The sequence below is a fragment of the Chionomys nivalis genome, chromosome 2 (assembly GCF_950005125.1).
Source record: "Chionomys nivalis chromosome 2, mChiNiv1.1, whole genome shotgun sequence".
Classification (NCBI taxonomy): domain Eukaryota; kingdom Metazoa; phylum Chordata; class Mammalia; order Rodentia; family Cricetidae; genus Chionomys; species Chionomys nivalis.
The window spans coordinates 34,773,497-34,796,544 of record NC_080087.1 but is presented as its reverse complement, the minus strand read 5'-3'; the positions used below and the strand labels follow the sequence as shown (position 1 = coordinate 34,796,544).

Here is a 23,048-nt window from a genome sequence, read left to right as displayed (position 1 = left end):
TAGTTCTCTGTAAGTTTGAGGCCAGTTTGGTCTACAGAGCGAGTTCCAGGACAGCCAGGACTACATAGAGAAACCCTGTCTTAAAAAACAAACAAAAACTAATAATTAAAGGGACAGGATTTGGATTTGGCCTATAAGAGAATGGAAATGTATTGTTTAGAAAAATACTTAACAGAATAAATGAACAAACTCATTGGAAATCTTAAGCTTAATTGAGTAGAATATATATCATAATGAGGCAACAATATTCAAACCTCTTGTAAATATTTGTTATATTCTGACATGTCTTTTAATTGTAATTTTTATTTCTTCTGAATAAAACATGTGTGACTCTCATTTGGTCTAACAGTTCAGTTCCAAGGCAGACCAATGCTCAAAGTTCTATTAATTGTCCTGAAATGCATCCAGGGTGCATATGCTTCGAAAGAAAGAAAGAAAGAAAGAAAGAAAGAAAGAAAGAAAGAAAGAAAGAAAGAAAGAAAGAAAGAAAGAAGGGAGGGAGGGAGGGAGGGAGGGAGGGAGGGAGGGAGGGAGGGAGGGAGGGAGGGAGGGAGGGAGGGAGGGAGGGAGGGAAAGAGAAAGAAAGAAAGAAAGAAAGAAAGAAAGAAAGAAAGAAAGAAAGAAAGAAAGAAAGAAAGAAAAGGCCCTCTATTTATGGTTCACAGAGACCACTGTGGACAAACAGGTCTCTCCTTCATCCACTAGTTTTAAATTATTCCAAATAAAATAAAGAACATAAAAATTCTACTAGCATAAGTAATGTATAATAGGTATCATAATGAGTATTAGCAGCATCAGTGAGTGTGTTATGAGGTCTGAGGAAGCATTCGATGCCCAGTCCTTCCCATACAACCTCCCAAACAGAGTGACTGTCAACACAGGTCCAGATGTTGGCTTCAGGCTAAACAAACGCCCATCACTTGACACCTGGTTAAAACACAGAAAAGTAGATAAGGTCTATTGAAGCTACAATCATCCCACAGTACTTTTCATAAGAAACAGCTTAAAATGATGGCCTGACTGTGGTTTTGCAAGGTTTGAAATGTTGCAGGGGGTAAGAAAATTTAAAGTGCAGAATTGACACCGGCTCATTTACTATTTAATGCATGTAACTGATGCCTGACAATGTACTTGTCTGGGAAACATGCCATGAATGAGTTAGCATGACAAATTGGAGGCAGGAGCTTCTAATTCGGCCCTTCCAGACCCATGAAGACACGGCAAAAAGTCAGGAGCAGTGGGCCAAGGTGGGGTTTGGACTGCATTCATTACTGTCACTGGCTCCCCACGGCCCCTAGGCTTCCACAGTGAGCCCTCACCCCTGCAATCACTCCCATAAGAAAGGGAGTACAAAGCCGGGCGGTGGTGGCGCACGCCTTTAATCCCAGCACTCGGGAGGCAGAGGCAGGCGGATCTCTGTGAGTTTGAGACCAGCCTGGTCTACAAGAGCTAGTTCCAGGACAGGCTCCAAAACCACAGAGAAACCCTGCCTCGAAAAACCAAAAAAAAAAAAAAAAAAAAAAAAAAAAAGAAAGGGAGTACAAGTGAGACCTGTCCAGTAGTGAGGAACGTGACTCGGAGGGATACTAGGTTATGAAGCAAACCATTCTTCCTGAGCTTTGGAGGTTCTCCTTCTTACAGACAACAACCACTGTAGAATTCTCTCTCCTTCACTTTTTCCTTCCCTCCTTTTTTCCTGTAATCTTACTGGGCATTAAGCCCTAGGCCAGTCAGTGATTCTAAGGCGCTTCTCTGTTGAGATGGGTCCTCAAGTATTCAACTGTCATTGAATTGTGTTCCTACTCTTGAGAAGCCCAGTCTCCTCCATATAGGGACAAAAAGGACATGCAGATTATACTAATCTTAGGGCAAGACATACTGTCTGCACAGGGTCTTTTATGATGATCCCCAAAGACAGTGTTACCTTGGAAGATTTGGGGGTAAGTTTTGATGTCAAAATGCTTCCTCTTCTACTCAGTTAGCTGGCTACATCAAGCAAAGATAGATACCTGAAACTCCCCAGGTGCAAGCTTGACTTCACTCAGCAACACCTCAGGGAAGACATATTGGGTCCCGAAAGTGCCGCTGAGGGAGAACATTTCAAACGTGGTTGAAGCCGTGTCCACTGAACTCCCACAGGTGTGTAAACTGGTGGTCTTACACTTCAGCAGAGTACAGATCTGAATGAGGAACACAAAGGGAGACGTCAGAGTCAAGACGGGTCTGTCATTAGTTGCATCTGGTCGCTCGACAGTGCGGTCGTGCATCGAAGGGCCATGTTGTACACCATATGTTCACTTGTTAATTTTACCTGAGAGCTGGGTGAAGATGTTTCATTCACTCAATGATTTGATGCTCTCTACTCTTTAAAACTTGAAGTCACGGATAGGCTAGATGTGGTGACATAGGCCTGTAATCTGAGTTCTCTAGAGACTGAGGCAAAACCAAATGTTCACGACTAATCTGAACTAAATACTCAGGAACACATAATAGGAACCCATTTTTATAAAAATAATAAAAGGGATTTTTCCCTTGGTCCCTGGCTCATTGGGGCTACCAGGAATCCCTGCATAGGTGCTGAGAAGTCCCATCTGGATGGGTGAGTGTGTGCTATCCTGGGGCGGACTGTCCCGATAGAGATCACAAACGCCCCCCCCCAGCTCCTGCTGCAAGGCTTTCTTTCCTACACACCCGCCCCCCACCCCCACCCACAAGCCTGCCTTGTCTGCAAGGTCCTTTACTGTGGAACAATTTCCTGCCCTTTCACTAAGGCTACCAACCCAGAGCAGTGAGGGCCTGACTAGAGGGCAGGCCTCAAGGTCCCCGCCAGGGAAAGCGGGCCCCCGCTGCTGGGGCTGCAGTCTCTGCTGTGATCTGCTGGACCTGCTCTGCCTGCGCCCTACTTCCCTTTGTCCCTGGCTCATTGGGGCATCCAGGAGTTCCTGTGTAGGTGCCGAGAAGTTTCATCGGGACGGGTGAGTGTGTGCTATCCTGGGGCGGACGGTCCCGGTAGAGAGCACAAACGCCCCTCCCCCAGCTCCTGCTGCAGGGCTTTCTTTCCTACACACCCGCCCCCACCCCCACCCCCAAGCCTGCCTTGTCTGCAAGGTCCTTAGCTGTGGAACAGTTTCCTGCCCTTTCACTAAGGCTACCAGCCCAGAGCAGTGAGTGCCTGACTAGAGGGCAGGCCTCAAGGTCCCCGCCAGGGAAAGCGGGCCCCCGCTGCTGGGGCTGCAGTCTCTGCTGTGATCTCCTGGACCTGCTCTGCCTGCACCCTACTTCCCTTAGTCCCTGGCTCATTGGGGCATCCAGGAGTTCCTGTGTAGGTGCCGAGAAGTTTCATCGGGACGGGTGAGTGTGTACTATCCTGGGGCGGATGGTCCCGGTAGAGAGCAAAAACGCCCCTACACTAAGGCTAACCAACCAGAGCAGTGAGTGCCTGCCTAGCGGGCAGGCCTCAGCAACCCCCGAAAGGGAGCACAGGCACCTCCAGCTTGTACTGCAGTGTCGCCAGTGTTCTACTCGACCCCGCCCGACCCCTTGCATTCGGCCTTCTTTACGCGGGTCATTGGAATACCACGAATCCATGTTTTGGTGTTGAGGAGTTCATCTGGAAGGGAACGGTTCCTGCCCCTACACTGAGGAGATACACCTAGAGAGTTAGTCACAGCAAAGACTGGTCCAAGACATCAGGCCTCTCCTGGCTCCATTTGAAGGAAAAGATGGGCAGGCGCCAATGCAAGAATTCCCCCAACAACTAAAAGGCAACGTGACATCACCAGGATCCAGGAATCCCGAAATGAGAAGTGTACACCCTAATCCAGAAGAATTAGAAGAATTCGACTCAAAAGTGAATTTTATGAAAATAATAGAGGACCTTAAACAGGAGGTGAAAAACTGCCACAACCAATTAGAGATTACAAACAAAAAGGTAGAGGAAATGAATAAATCTCTCAAAGATACCCAAGAAAACCAAGAGAAACAAGAAAAAGTAATCAAACAGGTAAGGGAAACGGTTCAAGACTTGAAGAATGAAGTGGAAGTAATAAAGAAAACACAAACCGAGGGAAGGATGGAGATGGAAAATTTGAATAAACGAACAGGAACTACAGAGACAAGTACCACCAACAGATTACAAGAGATAGAAGAAAGAATCTCAGACACTGAAGATACCATAGAGAAAATAAACACTCTCATCAAAGAAAACAGCATAACCAACAAATTCTCATCACAAAACATTCAGGAAATCTGGGACACAATAAAAAGACCAAACCTAAGAATAATAGGGATAGAAGAAGGAGAAGATCTACAGCTCAATGGTCCAGAAAATATATTTAATAAAATTATAGAAGAAAACTTTCCCAACCTTAAGAATGATATTCCTTTGAAGGTCCAAGAAGCATACAGAACACCAAATCGACTGGATCAAAAAAAAACATCTCCTCGTCATATAATAATCAAAACACAAAACATACAGAATAAAGAAAGAATATTAAGAGCTGCAAAGGAAAAAGGTCAAGTTACCTATAAAGGTAAACCTATCAGACTTAAACCTGGTTTCTCTATGGAAACCATGAAAGCCAGAAGGTCCTGGATAGATATACTGCAGAAACTACGAGACCATGGATGCAAGCCCAGACTACTATACCCAGCCAAGCTTTCGTTCACTATAAATGGAGAAAACAAAATTTTCCAGGATAAAAACAAATTTAAACAATACGTAGCCACAAATCCAGCCCTTCAGAAAGTAATTGAAGGAAAATCACAAACCAAGGAGTCCAACAATGCCCACAATAACTCAGACATCTAATGACCCTTCACCAGCACAACTTGAAGAAGGGAAACACACAAACTCTACTACCAAAAGAAAGAAAGAAAGAAAGAAAGGAAAAATGACCGGAGTTAACAACCACTGGTCATTAATATCACTTAATATCAATGGACTCAACTCACCTATAAAGAGGCACAGGCTAAGAGATTGGATACGAAAACAGGATCCAACATTCTGTTGCTTACAAGAAACACACCTCAACCACAAAGACAGACATCTACTCAGAGTAAAGGGCTGGGAAAAGGTTTATCAAGCAAACGGACCTAAGAAACAAGTAGGTGTGGCCATACTAATTTCTAAGAAAGTTGACTTCAAACTAAAATCAATCAAAAGAGATGGAGATGGACATTTTTTACTCATAACAGGAACAATTCACCAGGATGAAGTCTCAATCCTGAATATCTATGCCCCTAATATAAAAGCACCCACTTATGTAAAAGAAACGTTACTAAAACTCAAGGCAGTCATCAAACCACACACACTAATAGTAGGAGATTTCAACACTCCTCTCTCACCAATGGACAGGTCAATCAGACAGAAACCTAACAGAGAAATAAGAGGATTAAGGGAGGTAATGAATCAAATGGACTTAACAGACATCTATAGAACATTCCACTCAAATAAGAAAGAATATACCTTCTTCTCTGCAGCTCATGGAACCTTCTCGAAAATAGACCACATACTCGGTAACAAAGCAAACTTACACAGTTACAAAAAAATATCGGTAACCACCTGTGTCTTATCAGATCACCATGGATTAAAGTTAGAATTCAACAACAATGCTATCCCCAGAAAGCCTATGAACTCATGGAAATTGGACAGTCAACTACTGAACCACACCTGGATCAAGGAAGAAATAAAGAAAGAAATTAAAGTCTTTCTTGAATTCAATGAAAACGAAGACTCAACATACTCAAACCTATGGGACACTATGAAAGCAGTGCTAAGAGGAAAGTTCATAGCATTAAGTGCCCACATAAAGAAAACGGAGAAAGCACACATTGGAGACTTAATAGCCCACCTTAAAGCTTTAGAAAGAAAAGAAGCAGACTCACCTAGGAGAAGTAGAAGACTGGAAATAATCAAATTGAGGGCTGAAATCAACAAAATAGAAACACAGAAAACAATCCAAAGAATCAATGAAACAAAAAGCTGGTTCTTGGAGAAAATCAATAAGATTGATAAACCCCTATCCAAACTAATCAAACGGCGGAGAGAGAATACGCAAATTAACAAAATCAGAAACGAAAAGGGAGACATAACCACAGACACAGACGAAATTCAGAGAATCATTAGATCTTACTACAAAAACCTGTATGCCACAAAATTGGAAAATGTAAAAGAAATGGACACTTTTTTAGATAAGTACCATATACCAAAGTTAAACCAGGTCCAGGTGAACAATCTAAATAGACCTGTTAGTCGCGAAGAATTAGAAGTTGTTATAAAAAACCTCCCCACCAAAAAAAGCCCAGGTCCAGATGGCTTTAATGCAGAATTCTACCAGAACTTCCAAGAAGACCTAATACCTATACTCCTTAATGTATTTCACAATATTGAAACAGAGAAGTCATTGCCAAATTCCTTTTATGAAGCTGAAGTTACTCTGATACCAAAACCACACAAAGACACAACCAAGAAAGAGAACTACAGGCCAATCTCACTCATGAACATCGACGCAAAAATACTCAATAAAATACTGGCAAACCGAATCCAAGAACACATTAGAAAAATTATCCATTATGATCAAGTAGGCTTCATCCCAGAGATGCAGGGCTGGTTCAACATACGAAAATCTATCAATGTAATCCATCATATAAATAAACTGAAAGAAAAAAACCATATGATCATTTCATTAGATGCGGAAAAAGCATTTGACAAAATTCAACATCCCTTTATGATAAAGGTCTTAGAGAGATTAGGAATACAAGGGTCGTTCCTAAATATAATAAAAGCTATTTATAGCAAGCCGTCAGCTAACATCAAATTAAATGGAGAGAAACTCAAAGCTATTCCACTAAAATCAGGAACACGACAAGGTTGTCCACTCTCTCCATACCTCTTTAATATAGTGCTTGAAATTCTAGCAGTAGCAATAAGACAACATAAGGGGATCAAAGGGACTCAAATTGGAAAGGAAGAAGTTAAACTTTCATTATTTGCAGACGATATGATAGTGTACATAAGCGACCCCAAAAACTCCAGCAAAGAACTCCTTCAGCTGATAAACACCTTTAGTAGCGTTGCAGGATACAAGATCAATTCCAAAAAATCAGTTGCCCTCCTATACACAAAGGATAAGGAAGCAGAGATGGAAATCAGAGAAGCATCACCCTTCACGATAGCCACAAATAGCATAAAATATCTTGGGGTAACTCTAACCAAGGAAGTAAAGGATCTGTTTGACAAGAACTTTAAGTCAATGAAGAAAGAAATTGAGGAGGATACCAGAAAATGGAAGGATCTCCCTTGCTCTTGGATTGGGAGGATCAACATAGTAAAAATGGCAATTCTACCAAGGGCAATTTATAGATTCAATGCAATCCCCATTAAAATCCCATCAAAATTCTTCACAGATCTTGAGAGGACAATAATCAACTTTATATGGAGAAACAAAAAACCCAGGATAGCCAAAACAATCTTATATAATAAAGGATCATCTGGAGGCATTACCATCCCTGACCTCAAACTCTATTACAGAGCCTCAGTATTGAAAACAGCTTGGTATTGGCATAAAAACAGAGAAGTCGATCAATGGAACCGAGTAGAAGACCCTGATTTTAACCCACAAACTTATGAACACCTAATTTTTGATAAAGGAGCTAAAAGTATTCAATGGAAAAAAGAGAGCATCTTCAACAAATGGTGCTGGCAAAACTGGTTTTCAACGTGTAGAAGAATGAAAATAGATCCATATCTATCACCATGCACAAAACTCAAGTCCAAATGGATTAAAGACCTCAATATTAGTCTGAACACACTGAACCTGATAGAAGAAAAAGTGGGAAGTACTCTACAACATATGGGTACAGGAGATCACTTCCTACGTTTATCCCCAGCAGCACAGACATTAAGGACAACATTGAATAAATGGGACCTCCTGAAACTGAGTAGCTTCTGTAAAGCAAAGGACACTGTCACTAAGACAAAAAGGCAACCCACTGACTGGGAGAAGATCTTCACCAACCCTGCAACAGACAAAGGTCTGATCTCCAAAATATATAAAGAATTCAAGAAACTAGACTTTAAAATGCTAATGAACCCAATAAAAAATGGGGCACTGATCTGAATAGAGAATTCTCAACAGAAGAAATTCAAATGGCCAAAAGACACTTAAGGTCATGCTCAACCTCCTTAGCAATAAGGGAAATGCAAATTAAAACAACTTTGAGATACCATCTTACACCTGTCAGAATGGCCAAAATCAAAAACACCAATGATAGCCTTTGCTGGCGAGGTTGTGGAGAAAGAGGCACACTCATTCATTGCTGGTGGGAATGCAAACTTGTGCAACCACTTTGGAAATCAGTGTGGCGATTTCTCAGGAAATTTGGGATCACCCTACCCCAAGATCCAGTAATACCACTATTGGGAATATACCCAAGAGATACCCCATCAAATGACAAAAGTATCTGTTCAACTATGTTCATAGCAGCATTGTTTGTAATAGCCAAAACCTGGAAACAACCTAGATGCCCTTCAATGGAGGAATGGATGAAGAAAATGTGGAATATATACATATTAGAGTACTACTCAGCAGTAAAAAACAATGACTTCTCGAATTTTGCGTGCAAATGGATGGAAATAGAAAACACTATCCTGAGTGAGGTATCCCAGACCCAAAAAGAGGAACATGGGATGTACTCACTCATAATCGGTTTCTAGCCATAAATAAAAGACATTAAGCATATAATTTGTGATCCTAGAGAAGTTAAATATGAAAGTGAACCCAAAGAAAATCATATAGTCATCCGCATGGAGAGGGGAAGTAGACAAGATTGCAGGGCAAAAACTGGGAACTTGCGGGTGAGGTGGCATGGGGCAAAGGGGAAATGGGATGAGAAACATGAGAAGGGGAGGATGGGAGGAGCTCGGGGGATTGGGATGGTTGGGATATAGGAAGGGTGGATACAGGAGCAGCGAAGTATATATCCTATCTAAGGGAGCCATCTTAGGGTTGGCAAGAGACTTGACTCTTGAGGGGTTCGCAGGTGTCTAGGAATATGTTCCCAGCTGGTACCTTGGGCAACTAAGGAGAGGGAACCTGAAATGACCCTATCCTATACTGATGAATATCTTGCATATCACCTTAGAACCTTCATCTGGCGATGGATCGAGGTAGAGACAGAGTCTCAATTTGGAGCAACGGTCTGAGCTCTTAAGGTCCAAATGAGGAGCAGAAGGAGGGAGAACATGAGCAAGGAAATCAGGACCATGAGGGATGCACCCACCCACTGTGACAGTGGAACTGATTTATTGGGAGCCCACCAAGGCCAGCGGATCTGGGACTGAATAAGCATGGGTTGATTCTGGACTCTCTGAGCATGGCGGACAATGAAGGCAGATGAGAAGCCAAGGACAATGGCACTAGGTTTCGATCCTAATACATGAACTGGCTTTGTGGGAGCTTAGCCTGTTTAGACGCTCACCTTCCTGGACGTAGATAGAAGACCTTCGTCTTCCCGCAGGGCAGAGAATTTGGACTGCTCTTCAGTATCGAGAGGGAGGGGGAATGGTGTGGGGGGAGGAGAATAGGCGTGGGGATGGGGGAGGGGAGTGGGGGGAGGGGGCAATATTTGGGAGGAGGGGAGGGAAATGGGAAACGGGGAGCAGGTGGAAATTTTAATTAAAAAAAAATAATAATAAAAGGAAGGGAAAGAAAAAAGGAAGGAAGGAAGGAAGGAAGGAAGGAAGGAAGGAAGGAAGGAAGAAAGAAAAAAGAAAGAAAGAAAGAAAGAAAGAAAGAAAGAAAGAAAGAAAGAAAGAAAGAAAGAAAGACAATTGAAATGCCATATTCTAGAAAAGAGCCTCTGCATCTTTAGTTGGTAAAATTTTTCTTCCTCATCAGAGTCATTTGGTTTATTGCCAAACAACTAATATACTTAATTATAAACTACCTCAATCCTCAGTGCTTCCTGTAATGTACCGCCAAAGGAATCAATTGTAGATATTTAGGTCATTCTCCTCACAAGCAGCAGCTCTAGAAATGTCCCTGGATCTCCAGATTAGATCAAATTCAGCCATTTGATCCACTTCCAGTCAAATGCACAGACTACGCTCTATCACAGGTCAGTCCCTGAGGAACAGCATGCTCACGTGGCTTTCTGCTCCCCTAGGCACTGTACTCCTCCAGCGGACGGCTCACACTCAGCTTTCCATCACTAACACTAGTATGCATCTAATATACCCTGAACACTCAAATTTTGTGGAAATGAGCAGGCATGGCTGGAGCATTTGCACAGTAAGCAAAATGTCACTCGGTAGGCACAGTTCCAGCCTTCCAGGGCGGTCGGTCTCAAGTATGTGATGAATTTGACTTGTTATGACTTTGATGAAGCCAGACAGAGGATGTTCTGGGAACATATAAATGAAGTTAATAACCAACTGAGGATTGGCAAAGGTCCTGCAGATGTGGCAAGCATCCTTTATGGCAAAGATAACAGTTGAAAAGTGCTATGAAAAGTAAGGAGATGGGAGCCACCATCGATAAAGGAATAAAATTTTATAAGCATGTAGAGATTCCATAGATGCTGGAAGTTTGGGATAAATGCTAGCAGCATCTCGATATACAGAATCCCAGTGCATGTGTAAGTAGAGGATACAGGGACTACGTACAAGACTTCCTGGGTGTCCTATATTCAAGCATTTGATTTGTCAATTAGTAGTTTAGTGAGGAATTTTCAGCAAGAAGTTCACATAATCAGAAAAAGCATAGTAATTTATTTTGTAATAGTATACAGAATAGATTAGATAGAGCAAAAAATGTTAACAAGTAGTCCAAGTAAGAGAGCACTGCAATATTTTAAGTGAGATAAGCTGAAAGCCAGACCAAGGAATCAATATGCAGACTATCTCAGCATTCTGTAATAGGTCCCTTTTTCTGTTAAGGACTGGATGATTCCTGCATCCTTCCTGCTGAGGACTGGGAGATGACTGCATCCTTCCTGCTGAGGGCTCGGAGATGCCTACATCCATTCTGCTGAGGACTGGGAGATGCCTGCATCCTTCCTGCTGAGGACTGACTGGGAGATGCCTGCATCCTTCCTGCTGAGAACTGGGAGTTGCCTGCATCCTTCCTGTTGAGGACTGGGAGATGCCTGCCTCCTTCCTGCTGAAGATGGGAGATGCCTGAATCTCAACAGTAAATCACTCTGGAAACAATCTCAGGGGACAACTCTCTCTATACTGAGCACTGAGTGAATGTGTGGTGTCAAATCCTTTATAAAGCAAGGCAGGCATTGATGAACACTCAGAGAATGCCTAAACATGCAGGACATATATCCTAGGTACTACATTATCCTTTATCTGTAATTTGAATAATTTTAGTATTAGTGTTGCCGCTCTCCACTGCCTCTGCATCAGCTCCTCTCTTCAGCTTCCAACCTGGACTTCTTTAGTGATTGTGGAAGTGTAAGCAAAATAAGCCCTTTACTCCTTGTGGTGAATTGAATAAAAATGGCCCCCATTGGCTCAGGGATTTGAATGTTTGGTCACCAGGGAGTGACACTATTTGAAAGGATTAGGAGGTGTGACCTTTTTGAAGGAAGTGTGTCACTGAAGGTGGACTTTGATGTTTCATAATCCCAAACCACATCCAGTGTTTCTTTCTGCTGCCTGCAAATCTGGGTGTAGAGAGCTCTTAGCTACTTCCCCAGCACCAAGGCTGACTTTGTGCAACACTCTCTTGGTCATAATGATAATGGACTAAACCTCTGAAACTGTACACAAGACCCAATTAGATTTTTTCTTTTTTTAAGAGTTGCCTTGGTCATGGAGTCTCTTCGCAGTGACAGAGCAGTGACCAAGACATTTCTCAATTTGCTTTCGATCATGATATTTCATCCCAGGAATAGAAACCCTAACTAAAATATTTCCTTTTTGTGTACCCTAAGAAAAACAATCTTGTTGATAATCTGACATTCAGTTTTACCCAGCTGTGTGCATTTGATCCAGGAACTTTCCTGACAGTGGACTTACCTGCAGATGATACTGTCCTTCCACGGTGTGCAGCCCATCAAAGGCCCCAAGGGCATACACTTCATCACTTCGCTTCTCAGTCATCCGGTAGCTTAGATGACAGCAGAGATCATTCTGGCAAACTGTGTAATTCCCTGTGATTCCTTTGAGCTCCACGAAAGTAAACTCATCAAAGAAAGCAACGCTCTGAAATTCCTGGTTTCCCGTTGCAGGTGTGTCTACACTGCTGGCATACGCGGTCCAGTTCACGGCAGAGTGGCGTGGGTGAGACTCCAGCTGCGCGAGGAGGAGTTTGCCCTTGTCGGTTTTCCTGTCATAGTGAAAGGCCCTTGGGGAATCTGGTGCATAGATGCCACTTCCTGGAAATACGGTTGGAAACAGGAAAATAAGGAGACTTTGTGTTTGTCACTTCTACCTGAAACTCATCATTTTACCCTATCTAAAAAATATATTTCACTCATTTCTGTAATATATGTTGACTGGGAACAAACACAAGAGGAAATTCATACATAGAACATGACAATAAAATCATTTAAAGGATGAATGTTGAATAATATTAAATAAATATTCAAACTGGAAGATAGTGAATAAATCTGGCAAATGAAGGCATGTTCTATTTGGGTCTTTATCATTCTTTATTTATTGGGTTTTGTTTGTTTGTTTGTTTGTTTGTTTTAAGACAGCATCTGTCTATATAGTCCAAACTAGCCTCCAATTCACTATGTAGCCTGGCTATGAACTCAGGATTTTCCAGCCTTAGTCTCCCCAGTGCTGAGATTACAGCTGTTCTTCATCACACCCAGTTACAAAACACTTTTAATAAAGAATAAATGCACAGCACATCCCAACTAAATATTCAAAATTAAGAGTTGGGCTAGAGAAGTGGCTCAGAGGTTAGGGTACTGGCTACCCTTACCCAGGACCAGGGTTCAATTCCCAGCACCGATATGGTGACTCAGAACTGTTTGCAACTCCAGTCTCAGGGGATCTGATGCCCCCCAAGGGTATTGCACACAAGCATGCAAAATACCTATATATAAGATAAATAAATAAATAAATCTTTAATAAGTACTTTCTATAAAAAAGATAGAGTATATTAACTTTAAAAAGTAGGGGCTGACATCTAACATGGTGGCATAGGCAGAAAAGAGATGTGCTCCCCCCACCCCCTGCCCATCAACACCTGAGACAGGTGGAGGAGCTTGCATGGGGGTCATATGAAGGGAAGGGCTGTCCCTGTCCCTCACCAACTGCAGCACTCAGGAGAGTGACTCCTGTACCTCACCTGGGCAACACAATAGAGCTGGCCCTGATGGTATAGGTGTGAGAAAGCTGACCCTGAGGGCATGAAAACAAGAAAACTGGTCCGCCCCTTGCTCACAGGGAAATTAGCCAGGGCAATGCTGGAAAGCTCATCCTGGTGGGGAGGACAGGGGAGAACTGGCAGGTGGACCAACCCTGCAGCTGCTCAGCTAGACCCAGGGTTATGACTTGGCCTGCCCCAACATCCACCCCATCTATGATCTGCTGGAGCATGTGAAGGGACCTGACACGCAGACCCAATGCTGCTGGATCTCCACAACACAGGGAAACAAGAGTCCTAATGAGGAACCAGTATTGATGGTGCAGTAGAAACCAATGGCCTTGAACCAGACTCATGGCAATGAACACTTGCAAGTGAAGATATATGGATGAAAGGGCTTACTGCATGACTCCCTGTGTCACCCTGCAGGTTCCATGATGAGATATTTTTTAATTTCCCCCCTTTTTTTCTGCTTCCCTTAACCTTTGTTTTATTTGGGGGGGGGGCGGTCGGGACAGAGGACAGTTTTGAAGGAATGTGGAAATGAATAGGATCCAGATACATGATGTAAAAGACACATAAAATAAATAAAGGAAGTTTACAACGTAAAATAAAAATGGGAGTTGAAAAATAAAAGATATACAAGCTATTTTTTTAAATGTTCTTTCTAACTAAAGGTCAAAGACCATACATTGCCTACCTGTCATTCTCCTCAAGGGATTATGTATATTGGCTGCGAGGAAATTGACCCCCATGCCCATAGCCCAAGCTGAGTGGAATTCAATGGCTGCCAAATGGGGCAGAACATCCATCCAAGCGGTTGGGAAGAGTATGGTGTCCACCTGGAACTTGGTCACCAGGCTGACAGCAGGATCGTGGAAGAGTACATCGAAGCATGTGAAGATCCCAAACTTTCCGAACGGGGTGTTGAAAGTCACGAACTCGGGCTCCACGGGTGCATTGAATTGTTCTTCACCCATGAAAAGGTTTTGCTGTAATAGACAAACCATGCAGAGAAATAAAATTCTTTGAAGCTTCCCAGGACATTACTCTACATGTAAAATGTGTTCATTCAACAGTGTGCATTACATCTGTGACCACTGTCTTTATGGAAGAGCAGCACTTTGGAAAATCAGAGACACTCCAGTAGGTTGGAGCCGGTGACTCCCTTCCCAGTACAAATGGTATGTATGGGTGCACCTGTCTATATAGACAATCTTCAATCTTACAAAGTGACAGTGAAACAGACAGCCACTGACCAAATACCTCGCCATGGACAAAGAGCTGTGCTCCTTCCTCAGGACTAAATCTGCCCCATAAAGCCCTTTTAATTCATCTTTGACCCATGTAAAAGTCAAAACCCGAAAGATGACAGAGTAGTTTAATGAAGGTGACTTCAGGTGACTCTCACCTGTTGAAATATTAGTTGAAGATGTGTTATATTTGTTTATGCTGGGGAACATTTGCTTAGTGGTGCAAAGATGTGTTGCATTCTTTTACATTGCATATGTTTAACTCTGAAGCTATATTACTTTGTCTAAGACACCTGATTGGCCTAATAAAGAGCCAATAGCTAGGAAGGAGAAAGAATAAATGGGACTGGAAGGCAGAGAGAATAAATAAGAAAAAAAATCTAGAGAGAAGAGAGCTAGGAGCGAGAAAAAAAGGAGAAGATGATGCCAGGGGTGAACCACCCAGCCATATGACCTGCCACAGAATAAGAAGGAAAGAAAGACATATAGAATAAAGAAAGGTCAAAAGTCCAGAGGCAAAATGTATCTAAATAGAAAGGGGATAATTTAAGTTAGAAAAACTGCCTAGAAAGAAGCTAAGCTAAGGCCAGGCATTCATCAGTAAGAAAAAGTCTCCATGTACTTATTTGGGAACTGGGTGGTGGGCCCCCAAAGAGTAAAAATAAAAAATTAAAAAAGGAAAAAACTCAACTGCATTCACCTGCCCCATTTGGCAGACTCCCAGGTTGCTGGAAGCACCAGGAATGCCTTGGGTCTCCTTATAGGAACTGGTTACATCTAAATCCTCCCTTCTGTGCTGTCACTACTCTCCCTCTGAAGGTCGTTTGTTGCTGTAAATAACAATTGCTCTCCTCCCTTATATTCCATAGCCATTCAGTTAGCTAACTCATTAATCAGTGTTACCTTGTGGTATCGCGCAACCAGTTTACCCAGGGAATCAAACACCACGTCAGTGTTGTACTGGAAACGCCCATCAGGAGGACACTGAGGGTCACTAGTGTTGCATAGCTTCTTGTCTCCCATGTTTGCCACAACATAGATTGAGTTGTTCTTGGCCAGGCAGCTGAGTCTCTCCTGTACTGGAGTGTAGCCAAATCTGGTACATGTCCATTGGGAGAGAAAATTTTTAAAAAAAAAATCTGCATTAACTTTTAACAAAAATCTATGGTTAGGTATATAGAATGATTCCAATTAATAGGTAGGAAAAAGGATTAAGACAAGAGACGTTAAAGGACACTAATAGTGAGAAATTGGCAGTAGAAAATTATTCTGGGGTTAAGAGTCCAGCCATACCTACTTTTGAATCATAATATGTATCAAATCTATAAATGTACATGTCATTGTATATTCATTTCAAAACATATGCAACATATTTCAGATATTATAAAGCAAAACCTTCGACTCTCTGTTCATAAAACCAGGCCTAGTAGTGGAAGCACTACGTGTGAATCAAAACCTAGAAAAATGAAGCTGGACAGTGGTGGCACACGCCTTTAATCCCAGCACTCAGGAGGCAGAGAAAGGCGGATCTCTATGAGTTCAAGGCCAGCCTGGTCTACAGAGCAAGTTCCAGGACAGACAGTCAAGGCTGTACAGAGAAACCCTGACTGAAAAACCAAAAACAAACAAACAAAAAAAACACAAGCAAACTGAGAAGAATGATAAAAAGAGAGAAGAATAGAGAACACTCTGGAATCTGACTCTCTACCTAGACAACAATTGCACTGCAGATTCTGTCTTAACTATTTTGGAATTTGCCGGGCGATGGTGGCGCACGCCTTTAATCCCAGCACTCGGGAGGCAGAGGCAGGCGGATCTCTGTGAGTTCGAGACCAGCCTGGTCTACAGAGCTAGTTCCAGGACAGGCTCCAAAACCACAGAGAAACCCTGTCTCGAAAAACCAAAAAAAAAAAAAAACCAAACTATTTTGGAATTTGGTAGTCTATTCAAAGGCCCCAAAAGTAAACGTAACTTAATTCCATCATTTCTGTTCTAATTAGCCGTGGCTACTCATCTCCCAACCCTAACCTTGCAACAGGAAGCTGTCCTTTTTTGGAGAAGTGTACAGACTGCTTGGGAAGCAAACTGGGCAACGAGGACTCTGGGTTCTTGATAGCAAGGTCCTTATCTAAATACCTGCTTCCGGCCGGGCGGTGGTGGCGCACGCCTTTAATCCCAGCACTTGGGAGGCAGAGGCAGGCGGATCTCTGTGAGTTCGAGACCAGCCTGGTCTACATAGCTAGTTCCAGGACAGGCTCCAAAGCCACAGAGAAACCCTGTCTTGAAAAAAACCAAAAAAAATAAAAAAATAAAAAAATAAAAAACTAAATACCTGCTTCTGAACACACGGATACAGACAAAGAAAAAGCAATCTTTGCACAAATGCTCCATTATTTAAAACCTGATCTTGAGTACCAGGGTATGAGAGACCACCTCCTTCCCCTATTTTGAGTACCAGGGTATGAAAGACCACCTCCTTCCCCTATTTTGAAGAGGAGATACAGCAAACCCTGAGGAAAATAAGAATCTCAAGACTGAAAGAGTCAAACATCAACAAATACATACAAAAAAACCCAGCAAGGATAAGAAACTGGAGCTAGGTGATAGCATGTCTTTAATCCCAGAATCAGCAGTTAGAGTAGTTAGTACAAATTTGAGAGCAAGGATAAAAGGAGAAGTCTGGTTCCTGAAAATGGAAGAGTAAGGGCAAACTTCACTCTCTTGTTCCCACAAATCTAAAAGTTTCAATTTGTGCCTTGAGAAAAAAGAAAAAGAAGGAGAGAGGTGAGGGCTGGGGATGTATCTCAGCTGGTAGAGTGCTTGCTTAGCAGCCTAGCATTCTGGAAGTACAGGAGTCTCTCCCCATCACTGAATACACTGGGTATGGTGACATAGCTATAATCCCAGTGATCCCTGCGCTAGGGCAGTAAAGGCAGGGGACAGGGAACAGGAGTTCAAGGTCATTCACAGTCACATAATAAACACAGTGCCACTTTGGAATTCATGAAAGTCTGTCTTTAAAAAAAAAGTTCAGCTCAATTGTGGTGGCACACGCCTCCAGTCCCAGCACTTGGAAGCAGAGGCAGGAGGATCTCTGTGAATTCAAGGCCAGCCTGGTCTATAGAGTGAGTTCCAGGACAGCCAGGGCTACACAGAGAAATCCTGTCTCAAAAAGATAAACAAATAAATAGATAAATAAATAGAGAGATAGATAAATAAATAAATAAATCAGGCAGGTGTTGTGGCCTTTTACTTAATTCCAGCATTGGAGAGGCAGAGGCAGTCAGATCTCTCTGAGGTCAAAGCCAGCCTGGTCTATATAATGAGATCCAGAAGAGCCGGGACTACCTAAACTCAGAAACAAACCAAGCAACTAACAAAAAGTTGAGAAATATGGGAAGACCAGAGGCACTGATCACGATAAGCAGCAAAAGGCGGAGATAAGATAAAATCAAAAGCTAGTGTCAGCACTTAGAGCCACAGGCAGGCAGATCTCTATGAGGACAGCCTGCTACAAGTTCCAGTAAATTCCAGGCCAGTCAGAGGTATACATCTAAAGAATGTTAGATTTACTAAGAAGGAAGACTGTACCATAAAACACTGACCGAAGTAGCGAAGGAAAATTCCCTCGATCCCCTACTCTGATAACACAAGAAAATAAAGATGATCAGAAGCAAAAACCATAAAAATCACAATTTTGAATGATATGAAAAACAAACTGTAAAAGCAGACACTAAAAAATAATCTCCACCATCTGAGACTCAACAAATTATGCTGGAGCGTGGAGACAGACAGCAGAGCTGAGAGATTCTACAGTCAGTTCAAGTCAGAGAAGTAGGAAGCCTGGCTCCCCCCACTGAGAGATGGTATCTCCAGAAGAGAATCCTGTCAACTGAAATGCAGTGGAGTAAGCACACTTAGGTTATGATAAGGATTGCAGGTACCCTGGGCCCTGATAAGAAGAAAGAATTCCAATTGCAATTCAGGCCTTGCCTTCAACTGTTGTTGCTTCTGGAGTTGATAATCTGCTCTTGGAATAGTGTTAGAACATGTGACTGGTGCCTTCACATATAGGCTGAAGGCTTAGGTATTAAACCATACATCATCTGGGCAGTGCTGGCACATGCATGCCCTTATTCCCAGTATTCAGGAGGCAGAGGCAGGCAGCTCTCTGAGTTTGAGGCCAGCCTGGTCAACAGAGTAAGATCCAGTACAACCAGGGATACACATAAAAACCCTGTCAAAAAAATCAAAACAACAACAACAATAATAATAATAACAAATTAATAAAAAATAATAATTAAACCATGTACCCCAACCCCAGCCCAAAGGGAAGGCATGATGCCTCAACCCTATTACAGCAAGTCCCTCTGGGATTCTGCAAACACTTCAGCTGAAACAATAAGGGAGGAAGTTTTTGTTTATTTGGTTTGTTTGCTTGTTTTTTAATCCAACAGCTTAATTCCAGTTGCGCAGAAGCCAAATGGAAAATATGTGATATGCGAAAAAACATGGAACAAGACTCCTGAAAATCTCCAATCCCACAGACATGAACTTCAAAGAGAAAGAGAAGACAATGAGCATACGGGCATGAGTATAAGGGTGTTAAACAGAATGGCAGCCACAGACTCATAAGTGACATCAGAGAACAGAATTCAAGAGGACATAGACTCCTCATTGAAGACAGTGAGGACAAATAGCTAAGTGAACTAAAGAAGACACTACGAGATTTAAAAGAGGGTATGAAAGCCCTGGCAGCAGACTGAATTAAGTGGAAGACGGAACACCAATGCTTAAAGACAGGGGGACGAATTAAGACACCCAGACACTGACTGGTGACCTCATCATTTGTGTTCACTGCCTTGATAAATATATTCACAGGAGATGAAAATAAAGCAAACTTGGTGAATTGTAGGTCTATGTGGAAGGCCTAGCTTTTAGTCCAAGGTACGATTAAAGACGGCGAAACTTTAAGAGGTTAAAACTAAGAGAAGGATGTGTCATGCAGGGGAGGGAACTGCTGCTAAATAGGTATCAGAACTCCGGCCCCTTCCTCTTTTTTTCCTTTCTGACTACCCTGAAGTGAATTAAAACAGCTCTGCCACGCCTTGCTGCCATGATGCATGATGTCGCCACAGGCCTAAAGAAATGGGGCCAGATGAGCGTAGATTAAAACCTCTGAAACTCTGGGTCTCCTTTCTTAGATAGCAGTGGCAATCTGACTAACACAGGACCTGCTCGATGTTTTCAACAGCCTTTTTCCCAGGTAAAACAACTAGAGGTTTGTAATTGAATTCTTCATGTTTCTTTTTTTGGGGGGGAGGGGGGTCATGGAACTTGCTCTGTAATCCAGGCTGGCCTCGAAGTCACAGAGATCTACCTGCCTCTGCCTCCCGAGTGCTGGGATTAAATGTGTGCATCACACCGGGTTTGAATTTTTTCCTGTTTCTATTTGAGAGATTCCCATATGTATACAGTAAAATCTGATCATATCTGCCCTCCCCACAACTCCCCCCTAGATGTCCTCCTACCCGCTCCCCTCCATGTACTGTGTCTTCACCTGTCTGCATTATCACAGGGGATCCAGTTCACTTGAGGGTCCGGGATATCCTCCAAGTAGGGGTAGATAGTATCCCTGGTGAAATGCATGCCATATATCCCGTCTTCTGGAGTCACAATAATGTGTGCGCCCTGTTAGAAACAGAGAGTTAAAACACTTCTCACACAGGCAAATAGTCAGAGAAGAGCTGCAGGAAGAGCTGGAAATTAAGTGGCAAGCTGGGTGTGGTAGAGGAACTCCATGTGTGGAGGTCAGCCAGAACTATAGAGAGAGACGCCATCTCAGAGAGAGGGGAGGGAGGTTGGAATTAAGTGACAAATAGCTATTTAGGCACCTTTTAATCTTATTCTATTTTCTCTATTTTTCTTTTTGCAAGCTGTTTTGCTTTGTTTTGAGAGAGGATCTCATTGTAGCCCAGTCTGGCCTCAAACTAACTGTATAGTTTAGAATAAGCTCCACCTCCCAAGCACTCAGATTACAAGTATACATCTGACTTTGCTAAGCCTTTTTATTTTAATTAAATATCCTACCATTTTCACACTGGTGAGATTTTTTTCATGAACGCTAACTGCTGTCTATACCATTCGCTGCTCTGTAGACCCCTGTTCCCATTAATTATAAACTTATTTCTTCCCCCAAGTCAACCCCTCTTTGAACTTTGGTCAGTTATGCCTATCTGAATCTGGACTGATTTATAACTCAATCCCTGTTTCTGCCTCAGGGTTCTCCTACACAGCACTCACGAAGGTGATTCCCACTCCGTGGGAAGAAGGACCTCATACACAGGTCAGTTAGGCTATTCCTTGCTTAGCGTAATCTCTCAGCTAACCTGGGCACTTTAGAATTGGAGATCCACCTTGAAGTTGCCATGGTCCTTAAAGAAACAGTTTGGACTAAGGGTGAAATACAGTATCCACATGTAAAATCTTTTACATTTTAATATATAGAAAATTTTTATTGGAGACTGGATCTCACTGTGTATGCAGCCCTGGTTAGCCTGAGACTCACAGGGATCTACCTGCCTCTGCTTTCGGATCACTGGGATTAATAGTGTATGCCATTACACCTGCCACCCAGTGTGTTTGTATTTATTACTGTTACCTGCTTTCCATGTCCCTGGTCTATAACTGACCTATGAGAATCTTACTCACACCCCTGTAGCTTGACCACACCTTTAAGTTTGCTTTAAACTTTACACTTCGTCCAACTTAAGAACATTGACACACATACTTTGATGGTGAAATTAAAATGAACTGATGACCATGATACTTAGTGGAAGGAGTTTGTAACCGGTTTAATTGTTTCCCGACTATAAGTGGGAAGTCTGTGTGGCCACACCCTTGGAACACTCCAGATCTTGTCTGGTCAGATTTTAAACTTATCTGATTCCTACAAACCAGAGCACCACAAACATACACTGACACTATTATAGTTTAAAATATCAATGAAGGGGGTGTGGCTAGAGAGATGGCTCCAGACTAAGAACACCAACTGCTCTTCCAGAAGACCCAGGTTCAAGTCTCAGCACTCTCAAGGCTGCTCACAACTGCCTGGGACTCTAGTTCCAAAAGAGCCAATGCCTTCTGCCCTCTGAAGGGACCAGGCGCACACCTGGTACACAGAGGTACACACAGGCAAAACACTCATACACATAAAGAAATATTTTTGAAGAAGAAGAAGGAGAAGGAGGAGGAGGAGGGGAAGGGGAAGGAGGAGAAGGAGCAACAGCAGCAGCAACTGGTCCCTGTCCTGGTTATACTTTAACCTCCACGGTTAGCAGAAAATGGAAACAACAATATTCAATATATAGCCACTTCCCCAAAGTCCTACTTAAATAATGAGCAAAATAGTTCCATCTTTGTTCGCTCCGTTTGTTAGGTATATATAATAGTTTTGAAGTAAACTGTTCTAATAAAACAAAGAAAGTTGGCTATGCTAATATTGTAAATATAACTGACCCTGACGGTAACCCAGTTCCCCGAGAACCACCTCCACCCCTCCCACACACTCCCACGCACTCCCCTACCCCTATCCCTCTCAGGACTTGAGATAGGAGAGGATACCTGCTTTGCTGCTGCTACGATCGCTCCTTCCAGAAGATCCAGATTGCGATTCATTAATGCCAGAGCCTCACTGTGAGACACGGGCAACAGCGTGCTACGAGGCAGGATCACGGCATGCTCGTAAACAGCCGCCATAAAAGTGTCCAGAGAGCTGGCTTGTAAAACACAGAAGGCAGACAGCACCGCACAAGCCAGCCAGCGGGATGCACTCATGCTGAAGTCCAAAGAGAGCTGAAAACCCAAGCTTGGCTTGCGATTTGTATAAACAAAAGCACGGGTGGCGTGGTTCCCAGACGTTAGTAAACTTCAAAATAAATTTAAAAGGTTAACTTCAAGAAATCTTTGTCCCCGAAAGCAACAGTTGCAGAAAGGTCCTTGGTTCTCCAGTCAAAAATGCCAGAACTGTGGTTACTTATCTTCTCTTGAGTGAGCCCCACCCATTGCCCGGAGGTCACAGGGGAGGGTGGGCGGGACGGACTGGAGCTCCTGTCCTTTGAAAAGCTTTGGAGCTGGGTCTCTAGAGTTGAGGGATAAACGTGGATGATGTCCGACTCCCGATTTCAACCCATCTCCAAAATGACTTTAGGAATATCCCTTCTTCCAGCAGTTTTGATCGGTGCTCTGTGGAAGCCCATTAGGGAAAGCTGTTGCTTTGACTGGATGGATACCTAACATTCCAAGCTACCCAAGACCTAAAGAGTTATTCGAGCTGGGTGTGTCAATCTCCCCAGGGGGGGAAAAAACAAAAACAAACAAACAAAAAAAAAAAAAACCACCCCTCAGGGAGTCGGATTCACTTTAAGTCAAGCTAAGCTAAAGAGACAGAAAGAATAACTGTCCC

The 23,048-nt window shown here is 42.8% G+C and overlaps 1 protein-coding gene across 2 annotated transcripts; it reads right to left on the bottom strand.

The window, feature by feature from the left end:
* Positions 1 to 22,579, bottom strand: LOC130869734 (pantetheinase). 2 transcript variants are annotated; one of them, XM_057762143.1, is made up of 8 exons: positions 22,208 to 22,579; positions 20,145 to 20,275; positions 15,488 to 15,680; positions 14,032 to 14,323; positions 12,029 to 12,387; positions 2,010 to 2,180; positions 854 to 927; positions 1 to 79 (listed from the first exon to the last, which is right to left on the bottom strand). In XM_057762143.1, exons 1-8 carry the CDS (start codon positions 22,418 to 22,420, stop codon positions 61 to 63), a joined length of 1,452 nt encoding a protein of 483 aa, XP_057618126.1. In that variant the 5' UTR covers positions 22,421 to 22,579; the 3' UTR covers positions 1 to 60. The 2 variants fall into 2 exon arrangements, with proteins under 2 accessions (XP_057618126.1, XP_057618125.1); XM_057762142.1 differs by lacking the exon at positions 1 to 79 and having other exon boundaries at positions 551 to 927.
* Between the last annotated feature and the right edge of the window lie 469 nt (positions 22,580 to 23,048).